The sequence below is a fragment of the Buteo buteo genome, chromosome 1 (genome assembly GCF_964188355.1).
Source record: "Buteo buteo chromosome 1, bButBut1.hap1.1, whole genome shotgun sequence".
Lineage (NCBI taxonomy): Eukaryota > Metazoa > Chordata > Aves > Accipitriformes > Accipitridae > Buteo > Buteo buteo.
The window spans coordinates 13,278,985-13,297,119 of NC_134171.1; the positions used below are offsets into that span (position 1 = coordinate 13,278,985).

At 38.0% G+C, this 18,135-nt stretch overlaps 2 protein-coding genes across 4 annotated transcripts in view; both read right to left on the reverse strand.

The window, feature by feature from the left end:
* Positions 1–858: 858 nt before the first annotated feature.
* LOC142032312 (uncharacterized) lies at positions 859–12,850 on the reverse strand. The gene is made up of 5 exons (XM_075030917.1): positions 12,691–12,850; positions 8,087–8,416; positions 6,532–6,645; positions 5,307–5,440; positions 859–2,399 (listed from the first exon to the last, which is right to left on the reverse strand). Exons 1-5 carry the CDS (start codon positions 12,848–12,850, stop codon positions 2,220–2,222), a joined length of 918 nt encoding a protein of 305 aa, XP_074887018.1. The 3' UTR covers positions 859–2,219.
* Positions 12,851–16,171: 3,321 nt separating this feature from the next.
* MAN2B2 (mannosidase alpha class 2B member 2) overlaps positions 16,172–18,135 on the reverse strand; it is a 30,765-nt gene continuing 28,801 nt past the window's right edge. For all 3 annotated transcript variants that reach the window (XM_075022715.1, XM_075022705.1, XM_075022723.1), the window contains exons 18-19: positions 17,313–17,430; positions 16,172–16,420 (exon numbers count right to left, since the gene is read on the reverse strand). In XM_075022715.1, the coding sequence (XP_074878816.1) occupies positions 16,326–16,420; positions 17,313–17,430 (213 nt within the window). In that variant the 3' untranslated portion in view covers positions 16,172–16,325. The remainder of the gene's footprint in view (positions 16,421–17,312; positions 17,431–18,135) is intronic.

The following is an 18,135-nucleotide window of genomic DNA, read 5'->3' on the forward strand; positions in this document are numbered from 1 at the left end:
TACTGAACACTAGAATGTGTGCTGAGGTTAATTACAGAGCTTTTTTTTTTTTGGTTTAAAGCTACCAAAATAACCATGAAGAAGAAAAAGCAGAAGTCTGTCTGCCCTGGAAAATCCTCATCAGGGTTTGTTGTTTCACAACTGGTATAGAAGCAGAGATGATATACATGATGCATAGATGTCAAACTCTTGTTGACTGAGTAGGACAGCCAGCGGGAGCTCTGAAAATACTCTGCTGGCTCATAGCCACTGTTGGCCATAGATAAAAATAGGTCATGATAAACTGAGTGTAGTCTTCAACTGCCAGATGTTGGAAATTACCACGTTAGCATACAAAATATTAGCAGCTGTTAATACAGCAGCATTCTTTGCTGGAAGGAACCACATTTGATCAACAATTTTATTAGTAGTGTTGTAACGAAAATATGATTTGGAGACTATTAAACTGTGGCTTGGTGGCAATTTCCAAATTTAGTGGTTTTCCTTTAACAATTCCCTGAATGTTCTACATGTCCTCGTTGTGCTTAAATAGAGAAGTAACCAGTAAGATAGGGAAAGACCAAAATTTACCCCAGTCACTCACAGCGCTGGTGCATAACTGAGAGCTTCCTTGATCAGGGACCTGGGCTGAAGGTCATCACCCCTTTTACTGATTATGACTTTCTTGTGCAGGGGACAAAGTTACAGGGTTTGTGGAAATCCAGAGTCTCATTTGTGATCCTCAAAGGAATATGGCATGTGGCAGTGTTTCACCATGCAGTAAAGGAAACAAATCTATAATAATGAGTTTCAGGACAGAAAACATCGAGATTTTAAAGTGACTGAACTTCAAAAGGAAGAAAAGAAAATCCTCTTGCTTTATTCAATTTATACATAAATACAATGGGATGTACTATAACAAATAGTTTCTCTTATACAGGGTATGTTCACAGTACAGCGATTACAGCATATTTTGGACAGCAGTTTATTCACTGCAGAAGGGCATTCAGGGCAGGTTACAGAATAGCCCAGAAAAGGGGATCCCCACCAAACAGTGAGCCACAGCCGAGCTACAGTAATTTGAGAGGTAGCTTTGTGAACTGTAGTCACTATAGCACAGACAGAGCCAGAGCACGATCCATGCTGTACGGCCTCAAAGATTTCATTACAGAATATTGGGTAGCAAGGCAGTCACACATTTAGACTAGGCAAACTGTTTGTAAGGGGTCTGGGAAAGCTAGTCTGCATCTACTGCGCTGCCCAGGTACAAGCTGTAACAAACCTCTTGAGCAGTGAAGTCGTTTCTCCCTGCTTTGCTGGCAAGGTGAGCTAACCTCCAGCTGAGCTCTGAAAAAACTTTAACAGAAGATGAAGTAACCTTGGTACATAAATACATTCACCTTTCAGATATCTGCTCTTAGTATTCAGCAGTCCTTGGACAAGTGCCATTAGCTTTGCTGTTAATACTCTTCACCCCTCTTCAGACCTTGGAAGGCAGGTTTTACTTACATTTTCAGTTTTGATTTTTCTTCAGTGATTTTTTTTTTTAAAGTTTTAGAGCTGGCAAAAGTGGAACAAGTGTTAACACTCCCATCTCCTCCAAGCACCCCTCCTCCACCAGTTAGAGAATAATTATACACCGTAATAATATATATAGCTTCATTTAAACCTTGTATTTCATTGTGCATAGGAGACTACCTTCTCTGGAAGGTTTTTCCTAGTGTGTGAATGAATTAACACTAACAGTCCCTTTCTACAGGAATGTAATCCTTTCTGGCATACAACTCTGGCTATGATGTGGTCAGCAGTGATGATAGTTTCAGAGGTCAGACTCCATCCTATGCGTAGTACTGTCTATTCAGTCAAATGATTACCACCATGTGCATTTTTTTCTCTATGTTCTGCTATTTATACATGGGCTGTCTGAAGAAAAGCTTTTGTTGGAGAAAGTTGTTCAGTCAAGGAGACTTTTTCAAAGTATAATACATCCTTTATTATTTTTGGACATGGAGGGAAGAGTTGAAGACAGTCTTCTAAAATGACATACCCTCCAAATTCAAGCTCCTTTGTTAGTGACAAAACATTCAGAGACTGCTTGGAACCAACCTTTTTTCTTGTATATTGTCCCACTGACACGCTTCTGAGAGGAAATTCACTTAATCCATCCTTCAGCAGCAAATTATCATATTGTTTTCAGTTTCATAGTTGTTTAGCCATATTTTGTTTATGACATCGTCATTTTAGTTCTGAATGTCAAAGTAGATGGCAGATCCTTGTCTCATTCTAGACTTTTCAGCTGCCCTAGTTTGTGAAATTTGCTCATCTGCTGCATTGGATACAATAGTCACAGTGGATTTGTCATCTTCTCCTCTTGATTCATTGCAAAAAAAATCAAGTGATTCATAAAGTGTAGACACAGCCTTAAAAAGCAAAGAAAACTCCAGTCAAAATAACTTTTACCCATAAAGTCTATTTAAAATGAACTTTTACCCAAGACACAGCAACTAGCACAGCCCGAGGGAACAGAGAGAAACACAGGCCATGGAGTTATAATTTCAGAGGGAAAGAGTGTCTTGATACTAACATTGAAAGGCAAAGTCTTCCTATGTTTGGATTCAATTCTCTTAGTTAATTAGGTACCAGGCACAAAGTACTTAATTAGAATACCAAAGATGTCAAGTTGCAGTGTAAACCAGGTTCTATGAAATCTGAAATGACAAAGCTTTTTTATCCCCTTAATCATTTAACTCCAGTATTTCCAAAAAGCTCTATCACACACTTCCTTCTGGATGGATGCTCTTCTGATGCAGTAAACCAGCAAACTGCTGCAGTATTCAGATGTTATTGTAGCCTGTGCAAAAATTATCCTGTTTTCATTTCCTAAGCGCATGTAGGATTTGGGATCTTCAGGTAAGTCCTTTAGCAAAACCTGAGAATTAAAGTTCTCCCTGAAATGTGTACAAAGACCTGTGCTCACAGACATATCAAATCAAATTCTCAGGCTGACATGGAATAAAACAATTAAAAGGTGGAAGTCATGCAGTGGTAGCTTTTTGTCTTCACACTTATACTTTACTATGGGGGTTAACTATTTTTGTTTTAATGAAAGATGTTCAGAACAGAGAGAGGTACCGGATGGCTGAATGTCAAACAGGAGGCACGGTTAAGTACAGCCAACTAATCTGGATGATGCTTCTGTGTATTTTTGCACAACCAGAGCCCCTCAGGAGTGCACTTTTTGTGTGGTTCCATGAGCTGGAAGTTTGCATTAATGCTACAGCAGCGCTTAGATTTGGGCTGGAACCTGCAGAACTTAGCAATGAAAAAATCATCAACTGCTTCAAGAATTCCTTCAAGGGCCAAATTCCCCTGTAGCTGGCAGAACTGTCTGGGAAACACTCTCTGAGCATCTGAAGTCAGGAAATATGGGATGAATCTCCAGACAGACAGAGACAAATGCTATATAGTAAAAGCACAACCACAGGGGCCAGCTTTGCCATGGGGATGTTCACTCTCAGTTTAAGCTAACTTAGATACTTGGAGCTATGTGTTGTCACCTGATCTAATTGCTCAGCATTGTTATGACATATGATACAGGTGAGAATAAAATCCATGGCTTGATTCAAGTTCTGTTTACAAGATTGCCTTTGCAAGTACAAGAATTGGAAAAAAACATGACATAAATTGGAGACTGTAAATAGTCTTGCAGAGGCGTACAGAACCTTCACTTTCGCTGTTCTAGAAATGGTGCCCAAACCTACCCAGAATGTGCAGCAAATTTCCAAGCTTAAAAAAAAAAAAAGTGTAAGCAACGTAAAAAACTAGTGTGAACTTTTTAGAGACTTATGTTTGCACAAACAGAAAAAAAAAAATTAAACCGATGATGTTCTGCAACACAATTGAAAGGCAATGAGTGCAACTCCAGACATACCATAATATTTGCTCATCACTACTGGCTTAATTTGTTTGAAATATAGGGTCCATGCACATCGTATGTACTGCCTTTACTAATCTACTGGATCTCTTGAATGATTTATAAGATCCAATTATGCTTTCACATTTAAAATGATACCATTATGAAATTACTCTTCCTGCTTTCTTTAAAATAGCGAAAAGGTCTGTTACATTAAAGAAAACACTGAACCAATGTTGTGACACATTACTGTGGCTAACAGCTGCTAAATTATAAAGCAACAACAAAAGACCTTTTATAATTGTATTCACACATCCTCTGGATGAGTATTGTTGTCCATACAAACCCTGAGCAGTTAATGGCTACTAATGAACTCTGCACCACCTCTGATGCTTGCTTTCTCATTCTCAACCTTGTTTTCTTACATCTTCATTAAATATTAACAAGTAGAAGAGTTACCCATTTATAGCTAGTAATTAGAATATTTTATTACAATGTCCAGACCATATCATGCCTTGTATTTTTATAATTTTCTACTACGATATTTCCTGTAAAAGCAAGTCTCTTAGCTTCAGTGGGAATCTACATATGGGGAATGAATTTTCCTAGGTATACATTTTCTTTTTTTTAGAATTATGACTATTGCACAATAAAAGATTGATATTACTGGTTTATTACCTGCATCCTGATATTCTCTCTCACCATGATTTCAGTAGCAATATGATCAAATCAAGACTGAAGCTAGGTTCTCTAACAGGAGAATTCAGGAATCTATAAGCTCAGTAACTGCAGTCCTGACCACGGGCTTTAGAATTTTACATCATGTCTGTGTGGCTTATCCAAGTCTGTCCAGTTGATTGCAATGGAAGTTGTGCCTGCATATGCAAGCGTTAAATTAGGGCTTCTTTGCTTTGCCCACCTTATGTTTTAAGGTAATTAAAAGATGAATAACTGCCTGGAAAAAGGAGCGTGCCTGAAATCTGCTACTTGCTTTCAGCAAGTCTTGCTTGATCTAACGGCCCTATGAGCCAAAGCTGGTCCAAGCCCCTTGAGCTTGGTATATGATTATATGTAAAGGGACTTTATTGCCATTTTTTACCTCTTCTGCACTTATTTCACTCAGTCTCTATATTGATATTCTCCACATTTTGCTGCCCTCTTCTCCAGGCAATTTTAGAGTGACATTAAATATAACAACAGAATCCAGTACTTTCCTACTACATAAATATCTTTTTTCTTATTTCTAAGTGTTGTCTCTTGCAAGAAAACTTTTTTTCAAATTTTTGCTTTAAACCTTTTTCATGTATAGCAAGATGTCATCCTAGGAACAGCAGCTTTCTGTTCGGCACACTCCCCAGTGCCTCATTTTGAAAGTCCTTCTCTCATAGCAAGAGTCTTTTTATAAACCACTTACCCATTCAGCAGAATTGCATGATGAGTTTTCCTCAGCTGCTTCACTGGTGGATTTATTCCCCCCCTGAAGTTCTGCAGCTTCAAGCATCTGCTCCTCCTGATGCCTCCCTGCCGTCACAGGAAGTTGTGCAGAACCTTAGCAAAAACCAAGTTACAGTCACCGCTCGCTTACTGTCCCCTTCCAGAGTCACACTGGTACTCTACCAGAGTACTATAAAGCTCTGCAATGAAGAGTGCAGAGCTCTTGTACCGCTAGCCTTGATGACGGGCGCTCGAGCGCTATTCAGCTTGCAGATGGAAACAGCTATTTCAGGTTTCTGAACACCCCTTAATCAATGGAGTTCTCTTCAACAGAGTTTGTGCCATGGAAACCAATCAAGAGAACTGATCAGCTCACCCTTAAGTAAGCATCTACCATGGGTCAGTTCATACAGAGGCCTCAAGATCCACGCCTGTGTCAACTCCAGTGACTGAAATAGGAGATTTCACTTGCCTAAATCCCCTCCCTCTGCTTTTTTAATCTGCTAGTGGAATTGCATCTCAAGTCGCAGATATTCCACCTATACCCCTGACAGCTCACAAGCTGAGTAAGACTCACATTGCAACCATAATAGTCATGCTACAGTTACTTAAGAGGCTGCCTTAGGTTATATGTTACTGATCTGTACCCACCGCCCACAGATGCCCTACATTTATACTTGTCCTGTACCCTTCACTGTTTCTTCCTGTGACTTCTTCCGTCCTTCATTTCAGGATTTTGCAACAAACAAAAATTAATCATTAGTTAAAAAAATTTGCAGCTTAAAAAACATAGCTCAGAACAAAGTCCCCAAAGTCAGGTCTTTCAGCTGTCACTTCCAGGTGTCACTACCTAGAGTAAGACCATTATACAGAGCAAAGTTCTGGCTCCTCACTTTTTCAGTCTGCTAAGAAATTACCAGAATTGGTATTCCTTCCATATCCTAGACAGGTCAGTCTAAGTGCTCACTCTTTCTGGAAAGAAAATAACGGAGGCAAGTGGCTGCAAGAACGTTCGCTTGAACTACAAACTGAGCCTTCCGATCCCGCCTCTCAGCTTGAGGTGCCCTCAGCAGATCAGGACCAGGTGAGCAAAAGTTATACACTGAAATTCCTCTTAGTGATGCCTCTTAAGCGCACCTGTCCAGCCATTTCAAAACAAACATCTAACTTAGAAATTATGTGTTAATGGAAATATTGTCACTCACCCGAAAGTTTTGAGTGCAGGTTTTTTTTGTAGCAAAAAACCAAGCTTCCCACTGCCACTAAGAAGGGAATGATGGCCCATATTGTCGAATGTATCTTTTTCAATGAGTCAGCTTCTGCAATTATATGTTTCAAATAAAGTTATGTACTATTCAAAGATCCAATAGAAGAACACCACCATAGCAAAAAAAAAAAAAAAAAAATTAAAATTAAAAATGACTTCAGGAGTGAATCAGTCTATCCCCCCACCCAAGTGCAAGGTCACCTATACCATTCCTGAGGGATGCACGCCTGATGAACAGTAACATCAATCCCTCCTATAGCTCCTGCAGTTTGACAGTTTTTCGCCCCTGGTGTCTAAACTGAGTCTTTTCTGCTTGTACTTTAAGGCTATTGCTACTTGACCAAGTAAGAGATCAGATCACTTAACTCATTTTAGGAGCTCAGATTATTTTAACTCTTTAACAGCCTTTGACATTCATTTCCCCCCATTTTGAACATTACTTCATTCATTCTCTGCCACTGATGTTTTCTAAATCTTTGATCATTTTTGTGCCTCTCTTTGGACTACCAGTTGTCCAATAGTGTAAAATAGTGTCCAAAACTGGACTGTGCTGGATGAACAGAAAGGTTACTTCCCATGACTTGACTAGTTGGTATACGAGTGATGTTTGATAATGTTAAAGGTCTAGTCCCCCAGTCTTTCACTACAGTTGAGAGGTAGAAAGAGAGAGGCAGAGATCAGCATCTTCAAGAAGTGATGCATAGTATCTTGAGACAGTTGTGTAACAGAAGTGATATAAATTGTTTTCTAGGTATGTCACATTCTTTTCATAATTTAAGGTGAAACATACCTCAGTCCTATCACTGAAAAACTTAATTGTGTTTGAATACTCATTATATTAATGCTTTTCAATGCTTAATTAAGCATTGAGACCTTAAATTGCTCCCCTGTAAAGGTTACCATATGACTATAATAAAATAAGGAGACACAGCCTATACCAAACATTTTGTCGTAACAACTTTATAGACACAAATCCTTATAAATATAGAGCCCATACTGCTCTATCTTCCATGTTGATTTATCTCCCACTTTTTATTAGGAACTTGTAATAAAAAAATGGAATGGTTAGTAAAGGGTACGTATTACTGAATGGAGTAACCATGTGATCGTTTCAGCCACTCCTTACCACAAGGCAAAATCATTCACTGTCTCACATCTAGCCTACCAAATCCCTTCTGAGGAGGAATTGTGTTTGGGTCTTTTGTGAAATACACAGCTGATGCACAGCTTTGTGGTGAACCTTAACTAATGATTCCTATTAGCAAACCCTTGTAGAAGAAAACAAACACTACATTGGGGGTATTAAGGCAGAGAGCTTAAGTCAATTGTTATTAAGACCTGTCCAGGTCCTCTCTGTGTTTGTCTCATTCATCCTGAGATCCACAGTGTTGAAGGAAGGATGTGGGAGAGGGAGGAAACGTATAAAATTGTTCAAACTGAAGAATCTTTATGATGACAAGTTAAATGGCATGCATATGTTCTTGCTAGCTTACCTTTCTCTTCAACTATCACTGTTGTCCCATTTCCACATACTTTCTTACAGAAAGGTATTTCAATAATTATCTCACAGTAGTAAAATCCAGTGTCATTTACATTGGCAGACTGTATCACTAGCACATCCTTGCTTTCATGGGTGACGTTGGATACATAGAAGAGTTTTGATGATATAGTTTTGGTGACGTTCTCTTTATTAAGAAGATACCAGCTTACTCTGTACCTCACAACAGATTTTTCCCAGATACAGGTGATTTCAGTGTAGTCTCCAACTGACAGATGTATTTTTGTTGGTGTTTGGATGACTGTTAAATTATTGGGACCTGTAGCTAGTGGAGAAATACACATAGATTTAAAAGTTAAAGCAGCAAAGAGATGACATCACAGCTGTAATGTCTACAATCACAGTATTTAAAACAATGTTAATACTGTAAAATCATTATGAGATTAATTTTTAAGATTAGTTACTACCCGTTTCTCCTTTGAACAATGGCAATTACTTTCTGGCTAAAGGAAACTTTTAATATGGTGTGTTAAAGCCCTTCATCATTTGTGCGCAATAAATGAAGATTTTCTGTGTACTTGCTGATACACTTATTTTTTATTTTCAACAAAAAGCTTTTATAATAGAGGTTAAGTCTGAAGCATATTAAACACTTTTCCAGATAAAGAACGACCAAAAGGAGTAATTCAGAATGATTCATCAGTGAATAGTGAAAGACTCATCAAAATGAAGGAAAAATCCACTACAATTTCTTTCACGATGTAGGAGTTCTTGTCCTGCACTGCTTCTAATTAGTGACAAGTGTACAGCATTTTTGAGGTGGGTTCTTTAATTTTGTTTAAACTTCTTTCATTAAGTTTTTGCTGACAAGTGGTTTATAGAATCAAATTCACCTCCTTAGTTTAAGAAGTACACAATATGCCATGCAGACCACAGTTGTCTCATCAGGTCTGTTGCCTGGCTTTTAGCTAAGGCTGCCTCGGCCTGTATCAGAGGAAATCAACCTTTTTACCCTTTCCTGCTTTGAATCTCTTTACCACTCACTGTCCATATGCAAAGCGATCTACATGAGATAGTGTGCAATACCATACAAAATATTTTCTTCAGGAGTGAAACCACTGTGTAGATATCAGCTAACCTTTTTTTATTCTAATGACGTTGATGCTTATCACAAAAGTGCTAATCATATAAAATCTATCCCCATGACTGCTGAAATCATTAATTGCATATGCCGCGTGAAGAATTATAACTTCCTTTTTTCTAGCATTTATACTATTAAAGTGAGGAGCTACTCATAATGAGAGTAAACTGCATTATTTTCTTCCAAATCTTATCCTGTTTGTAACTCAGGCATTTTTCACACAAAACATATAAGTAATGGGACGATTTTGCCCCTATCTGGTCCTAAAATGGCATCTGATAAGTCTTATCAGAATTACGCAAATAAACTTTTTTCCTTTGCCCTTAGAAAAAGCCACATATTCATCACACCTAAAGGAGTTAGGCATCTCTGTTTTTTTCCACAATGCAGCGCTCAACATCTTTCAGAGAACAATATGGACAGTATAGGGGTAAGCAGATAAATAAGGGAAAGAATTGATGTAGTGTCTAAATGACAACTTAGAAACTCTTCAGGTGTCAAAGAACTGACCACTAATTTCAGGTTTTCTGTTCATTTGGTTTGTCATTTAAAATGCAGTTGTGCTATAGGCTGTGCTACGTTTCCGTCTTGTGACTTTAGTGTCTTTCTGAAAAGTATCACTGAAAAAATCCTTTTGCCCTTGCTTAATCTCTTAATCTCTCCCTCTTTTCCATTCTGTTTCTTAATTTATACTGAACACCTTCAGTATTATCCAGTGCAATTTGTATTGAATAAGAAACATGAAACTTCACCTGCTTTGTATTTCAGTACCTACGTGATCTAGAACAAAAACTCCTCAACGTTTTAAAATTCTACATTCAGTGTTTGTCACAATAAATATTAAAGTCTGAAGGTCTAAGGAAAATGCTGCTTGCATTAAGCTAACATAATTTTGGGTGTACAACAATTTCTTTGTGAAAATGCTTTTTGATTCCCCATGCATTTTAATTTTTATTTCAGCATTATGAAAATATAGTTAACATTCTCCTTGTCTCACACACAAGTATTTGAGGTGGATATACTGTGAAAAGTTTTTTTTAAATCCAGTTCAAGAATTACAGGTGACTAACTATGAACAAAAAACCCAAAGAAAATAAACAGCACTTACCTAAGCAGCTAAAACACATTGTTAAAAGAAGTTTCAGTGAAATTATGATCATCATGAAGGATTATGATTAGCGCTTGCATGAGGGTGTCTTTGTCAAAGATCAGCAAAACAACAAATGAAAGCATGTCAGATTCTCAGCCTAACTTCCTCTTCCCTCATGTGGTGAGGGCGATAATAACCTAAACGCAACCCACATTTTGCCTACACTCTTTGAAATTGTCGTCATAGATGTGTCTGTTTTAAAGGCCAGCCATACTGTCTGAAATCAGAACATTTCTTCTTTAAATTTTAAATTGTGCCCTAACTGGTTACCTTTCAACACTAGATTAGCCTCTCTTCTGATATGACATAAAGAACTGCTTTTCCACACTCACAGTGGTCTCATGAATGTTTGCCACTGCACTTCTGCAATACTTCATTTAAAGGCATTTTATGACGATTAGACTTCTTTAGTTACTGTGTACATCTTGTCAGTAGCCTCTTCCAGCCCACATGATGAATCTTATCCACATCCAAAAAGGCAATGATTGTTCTTAGTTTACATTGATGCCAAGTATTACTTCTTATCTTTCTTTATCACACATTTCATTGTCATCTTAATGAAATCTTGCCTAAATTCTTCCCTCCTGTGAAAAGGACTTTCCTACTTTTGCTTTAACAGTAGCATAGCTCCATCGGCAGGAGCAATGGAAGAAGGCTGAGTTCAAAGACCGAGTTTGAAGACTGCACTCGCAGTGGCCCCAACACCCCGCAACATCAGTGGGAAACAATCCAGGACACTATGCCATGTACGCAGTGCATCTCACTATTACCTCTATAGGTGCAGCTGCATTAATGCAATACCAGCACCATGTATGTTAACTAAGGCTTGTTTCAGGATGGTTATAGGCATGCGTTAAATAAAATGATCTATAGTTACATCACCAAGTTAAGGCCCATGTTGAAACTCATTGGCCTTCAATTATTAAAAAAAATTCTACAAATATAGATAACTGTATGTTGTTTAATGTTCTCCAGTACTGATTTTTGGCTCCAACCCAGAATCACTTACATTGCCTGGCCAGAGAAGTGGAAGACAAAACATTGCTTCCATTTTTCTCAACTTACCCAGTCTTATTCCCTGGACAGGTGTTTCAAATGCAAAGGTACCAGGCCAGACAAAATTGTCCCACAAGAACATTCAGTTGGGTAACATCAAAATGCAATGACAGAACTTAAAAAAAAAAAAAAATTTTAAAAAATCAAATCAAATAGAAACATGAGAAACATGAATAGAAAGCTGAGAACATGAATAAGTTAAATGCAGAACTTGTAAGAACCTATCAAGCACAAAATTTCCTAGAACTAACATCAAGTTTTAGCAGCACTGGGCAGGTGTCCAGAACAGCTGAACTGCAATTTGTAACGAAGACACAGCCCCATTGAAAGCCTAAAGCACCGTTCCTTTGCATTTGTCAGCAACAAAAGCATGATGCATCAGCTCACCTGCTTCTTAGTAGCTACCTTACAGAAGTAGTTTCCAGTGTCATTTACACTACCAAGTAAAATTAAAAAAGAGACAATAGCAAAGATAAATGTCAAAAAGTGCTGTCGGCTATCCCCATTTCTGATGGTACTCAGCTGACTTAGTTATCACCTTTTAGAGTTAGTGAGGACATAACAAATACCTTCGAATTCAAGGGAATGAATGGATATATTAAAGCAAATAATTTATACTTAATGATGTTATTTAATTATATTAAATAATTCTGTTAGCACTGACATTCATGTTATGTTTGGTACTAGTGATCAAAGATGTAGAATAAATTAAGTTTGCATGTGTATATTCAAGGGAAAAACTAGTTTCTCTCGTATTTAAAGATCTACATTTGTGCATTTAGTGTTGAGTTATGCAGCTAGCAGCTCCAGCATGCAGAATATTTTGTCTAGAAACTAGGTGAAGCTTCTTCAATAGTGCTGATAGCAGCTTATATTTACTCTGGAAGATGCTTTTGTTCTAATCCAAAGCATCTAGTGTCAGAGATTAAATGAACTAGCACACAGAGAAAGGGGTTGGGAACAAGGTTTATTTTTAGCCCTGGTTACTTCATTGTACCGATTTACAACACAACCCCACAAACTCTCATTACAGTACTACTGAGTGGGTGGAAAAATATGGTGACAAAAGTTCTTAAGCTAGCTTTGCTGCCAGGATAAGTGCAGCACACAAAATGACTATGTGGGTCAGGAAAGCATCTACAACAGAAAGATCCTGTTAAGTTTTCTTTTCTTTCTGCAAGTTAATCTTAGTTAACCTTGGAAACTGCATCAGTGATGCATTTGGACTCTGTAAATGTGTAATTTTACACACCTTTGTGCTGGAGATGATTGCAGAGCAGCTGCTCAGCAAAGAGGTACTCTGTTCTTGGAGTGGCAGTGATAGTTACAGCCAGTCTCTTCTGGATGCTTTGCACAAATCTGTCTTCCCAAAACTTTTCTCCATGGCATTCAAAGCACACCAGTGGAGGCATACTGAAAAATACATTTGAAACTTTTAAACAAAGAAAACCTAAACCCTCTCCCTCCTCCTTATGCATATGTCAGACTTACTTGAGAGCATTTTTGAGGTGTTACTGTCATCTGGGAAAGTTTATTAATCTACAGCAGCATTGAGGAGAGTATGCATGAAACTCAAGGTAGTCAAATGTAATTCTGCTGCATAGAATAAGAAGATGGAGCAAAACCATTTACGTTTATTTGTTATGAAAATTTGAAAGTGGACTATAACAAACCTGACCATGTATTTGCCAAGCAGGGGCAAAACCTGGCATCTTCAGTGGTTGGAAGTAGCTCCCTTTCTACTTTGTAACTGAGGCTCGCGTCTTTGCTACCCAAGCCCTATCAGATGCTGAGCAATGCTAGAGCCAGCAGTGCCTAGAGCCCACAGAGAAAACATGAAAAAGTGGCCTTGGGCACTGGAAAAGTAGAGGGTAAAATAGGGATTTACCAAGAGCCACTCTGTTCCTGGACACAAATAGGACTCCACCTGTTCTTGAGGACATTCATACTTCTACTCTTCAAAATTACATAGAACGATAGAACAAATATAATTCAGGTTTCCAGGCAAAAGGAACTGATCTCCCACAAGACCCAGAAAAGCAGCATCTTGGAGGTTCTGCAGCCAGAAGCTGTGGACAAAATAAGCTGTTATCAAAAGATCTGCATTTCAGACTTCTTTTATCAGTTTCACTCCGACTGCTCTTCACATCCTCTCCTTCCCCAACACCCAAGTGCTCTGCTACCTCCTCCTAGCTCTTCCACTTCTGTAACTCTAACCAAAATTAAAAACAAAGCTTATTTACCATAGTACAAGTATGCTGCATGCATACATGACTTTTTCCTCTGTTTATAACATTACATTCACCCTCTTTTCTTTTGTGTCCCATCTGATGTATGGATTAAAGTAGTATTTAAGTACAGAGTGGCCTGATTTCTATCAAGTCTTGATGTAGCACTGCAATATTTCTCCTCACTATCTTGACACACGTGAGAGAAGAAAAAGGATGATTACTAAATGGGCCCCTCTACAGAGATTTAAATGTCTGCAGGCTTCCATTTCCTTGAGCTGAGATTTCTCAGGAAAAAGAACATATAAAATATGCCACAACATCTTCTTCCAGCAGGAATGCCATGCTTTTCACAGACCAGTCTTGGATGCCTCCAGTGGCAAATTATTCCCTGATGGCCAATTGCACTGAAGTAACTCCAGATAAAATTCTGTGGTTTGTTGGGTTTTGTTTTCTTTTTTTTTTTCTTTTAAATCAGAAAGTCTCCACAAATTGAAGTAGAAAAGCCCCAACAGAGAAACCAGCTGGTAATGAGGTATTCCTGTTTATAGTATCCTGCATACAGAAAGTTTTTGTAGGATTTGTTCTAACACAGCCTACTAGAAACATATCAACCTGACATCTGGGAAAGTGGTGCCCATAGTTAGCAACTGTAGGATCCTTTACTGCTTGGCTGGGACTGACCGTGCAATTACCCACTGAAGATACAGTTCAATTTTTATAATCTACCAACATGACTTGCTGTTACCAGCATGTGTATTAGTAAATACCACTTCAGTTGCAAAAATATGAATTGTAATCACACCACCGTATAACCTACACAGTATACCCGTTATACTACATGGCATAACCAAGCAGGGAATGAGAAAAGTTGTACAAGCAAGGAAAATGACTTAACTGAACACATTTCGTTTCCCAAATACATACACAAAACAAAAAATAGCTGCCATCATGCTTTACTGTATCCTAGTTACAGTGCTATAAACCTCCCCTTTGGGCTTAACGTTGCAGGAAAATGGCTTTCACTGCAGCAGGGCAGGTTAGATTGGCATATCACTAAATACAGTCAAGTATGAAAAATAACCAATAGAAAATATGAAACAACCTTTCTTCATCCAATAACTGAATGTGGCAGTTTCTGCAGTGATTTTAATGAGATGCAACCAGTTAGTGTACACAGGCTGTCTACATGGAAAAATTGACCACCAGCGCAGCTCTTTCAGCAGAACTATTTCACAACAGCTATTCTGGGAGAGTCCTTTTCACTCCATTTCCTTTGTTCTTCAACAGTGTCTCTACATGGAAGAAATTATTGCTGAACAGCCAAAGTAAATTAGAACAATTACCACAGTAAAATGTCATTTTTACATGATTCTAGATCTGGAATTATTAATTGACTGTAAAGGCACCTATTTTCCTCTTTTATACTTATTTATTTCCTCTTTCAGTTTTACGTTTCACTGATCAGAAAAACAGTTTTGTCCAGCAAGCATAATTCATCATTACCACTGCAGTGAAGTGACTGACTTGATTCTCATCTCAGCTATGTGCATTTTCACGGTGAATAAGTAAAATAAGTAGAGATGCCCAATGGCACGTGAACAGAATCACATTCTACAGCTCCACATTGTTTAGAGCTAAGAAGAAAAATAGAAGAATGCAACTTTTCTTTTGGACTTAAATACATAGCAGCTATTAGGAAAGCTAGCCACTGTCGAAGTTTCCTTCTGTTGCTGCTCAATCAGATCTGCTTAGAATTTGCACTTACTGCCAGTTTAACCCCTCAACACAAACCTCCATAATTAACTTCAACTTGATGCTAATGAAAAATTTCCTGCTACCACTGTGCACATTCTTTAAGCCTGACAAGTATGCAAGTTCACAGTGTCATAAGAACAGTGTTCCTGCTTCAGGTTATGTGATGAGTTAGTTACTGGCCATGTGGCAATACACCTGTTGACAGACTAGCTCCAGTTTACCCAGAACACAAGACTGAACATCCAGGACTGGGATACTGTGAAGCAAAGCCAATCAGATCTGAACCTTAAGAGACACAATTTAAATGAACTTAGTGAAAAGGAATACAAACAGTACGTTTGATTTCAGTTTACATCAAAGCAGAAACTTTGCAATTGTTGCCCAAAAGACACAGTAGCTGAAAAATATGACAGGCATACCTTCTTGCATGTAGAAACAGAACATCATTTGGCAAATCACTGTTCTGTGATTTGGAAGTCATCTCCTCTAACAATAAAATCCCTAGGAAAAGACTCTGGAGATCACCACTAATTAGAAAGACAATTCAAGACTGTAGGACTAATATGACTGTCAGTGCTCTGCAGTGAAGTATCACAGAAGCAGTCACTTTAAAACATTCCACAGCAAGCACAAAAATGTTCAATATGCTTGCACTGCAACACCAAGGTCATTTCTGTATTTTTGAATTGAACAGATTTCAGAAAAAATACGAGTTGTAAATAATTAAACAACAAAAATACCCACAAACGCATGCCAACAGTTTAATTAAATTTAGAATTTATTCCAAAATGACTATTTCTTTCATTAACAGCAGTAAAATATTTTTCAAGATCATTACTCATGTCTTGAAACAAAAATTGGAAGCTATTACATATTCACACCTGAAATACAATGTCAAACTTTATTGACCCTGAAAGTATACAAAGAAAGTCCTTATTTCCTTTGGGTGAACAGTTACTACAAAGTTTTCTGAGGTCTCTGTACTGTTGGAGAATCCTGTAAAACACAAAAATGTTGGTAATTTATTCAATAAGCAGCTTTACTCAAATGTACATATTATTCTATCTCAACAGTTTTAACTCATCCCTTCCTAGAAAGCTGGTGTTTGATTGTCCTCCTTAAAGCTGTAAGTAGTATGGAGCCTAAGATGCACCCATTCATAATACTAAAATATACAACAGTCCATCTACTTTTCACACACTGACTCACACAGAAAAAGTGAACGACTCCCCAGTCATGCACTTTTTCTTCATCATGAGTAAACAGCAAGCAAGTTCCTAGCTGCAGGTCAAGCAGAGCTCTAAACTCCCACCCAGCCCAGCCCGAAACCTCTGCAAGCTTTTTACAAGGCACATATATGGATATAAGTGACAGTAAGGACAATGTCCAAGCAACTAACTGGAATGAGAAATGAAATGAGGTCACGCACAGCATTTGACTTGAGTGTCAGCCCCAAGTTGAATCATATCCACACAGTCCTTCAAGCTGATTACAGTGGGGATTTTTAACTGCAGCTGTCTGTTTTTCTGCAGCGCAGGCTTAAGCTTAGATTAACACAACTCACCAGCATCTAACAAAATCAATCTGTGTCACAAGTGTGAATTCATAAAGTAGCCGTTTCTATCTGGAGAAAGATAACTCCAGAAAGATTTCAAGCTTTTTAATGCTTCTAGGCAAAAGAAGGCATCAGAGAAATACAGCAGTCTAGTATTTGCAGGGAATCTTTGCTAAATGTTATCGCTTGCAGGCTCTGCCAGATACTAGGTCTGTCATATAGAAGAACAATATATTTTTAATCTTGCAAGTATTTATATACTTTTAATTAGACCATTCATCAAGCTTCAATAGTCAGCAACAAAATAGACACCAACCACCTTATTCCACTTACCTTTGCTTGGATATTGTGCAGTCTTCCATTTCCACCGCTTCAAAGCGTTTATGTCCCAGGTACCTGTGAGTGATCGCTCTTCCACTAGGATCACTGATCCTAATCCATTTAGCAAAGACTGTGAGTAAAGAAAACAGAAGGAATCAAACCATAGTTTATTGAAAATAGCATCACACTTACGGTCTAGTATACCGTTAGACCAGATTAGAACTTTCGTCTCTAGCATTGACCTGTTAAGCAGAGCAGTAGAGACTTTAAAAATCTGCTATGTCATGCAACATAAGGGCAACTACAGATTCACCAGGCTTCAAACTAAGAGGCTGAGGTACTGAGAGCTTCCTCTGTGCTGTAGTAAAGTTCAGAGCCTACTAATCTCTCCATTCAAGAGCTGAAACTCACACTGCACTTTTAAAAACAAAACAGAGAACCCTCACCTTGTTCCCCATGTTTGTCATCCCAATCAAAATTTCACTATTTTAAAATAATAAACCCCTGCCACATATTATAGTATAATCTACTTCTATATAAAAGATCAAATAAACAAGAAACTGAAAATACACAGTACCTGAAGGAAGTGACCAAAGTTTCAACAACTCACAGAAATAAACCACAGAGGAAAAAAATGTTTGTTTCCTTTAATCCTGTCCACATTTCATTAACTATAGGTACAACTTGCAATAACTAAAGAAACAGCAAAACAAATTACTACTCTCTGCACTGGTTATGGTACTGCGGGAAGTGTTATACAACCAAGAGTTCAACAGAACCAGTCCTACTGATATTTATGCAGATCTTCATGCTGTGCCTATGGCCACTTCATGTG

Excerpts from the sequence above, each read along its gene's own strand:
- LOC142032312 (XM_075030917.1), bottom strand. The coding sequence starts at position 12,850 with ATGCCTCCACTGGTGTGCTTTGAATGCCATGGAGAAAAGTTTTGGGAA. Across the intron at positions 5,441-6,531 it reads CCTGCACTCAAAACTTTCGG|GTTCTGCACAACTTCCTGTG; the intron begins GTGAGTGACAAT and ends GTTTTTGCTAAG. Across the intron at positions 2,400-5,306 it reads CATGCAATTCTGCTGAATGG|GCTGTGTCTACACTTTATGA; the intron begins GTAAGTGGTTTA and ends TTGCTTTTTAAG.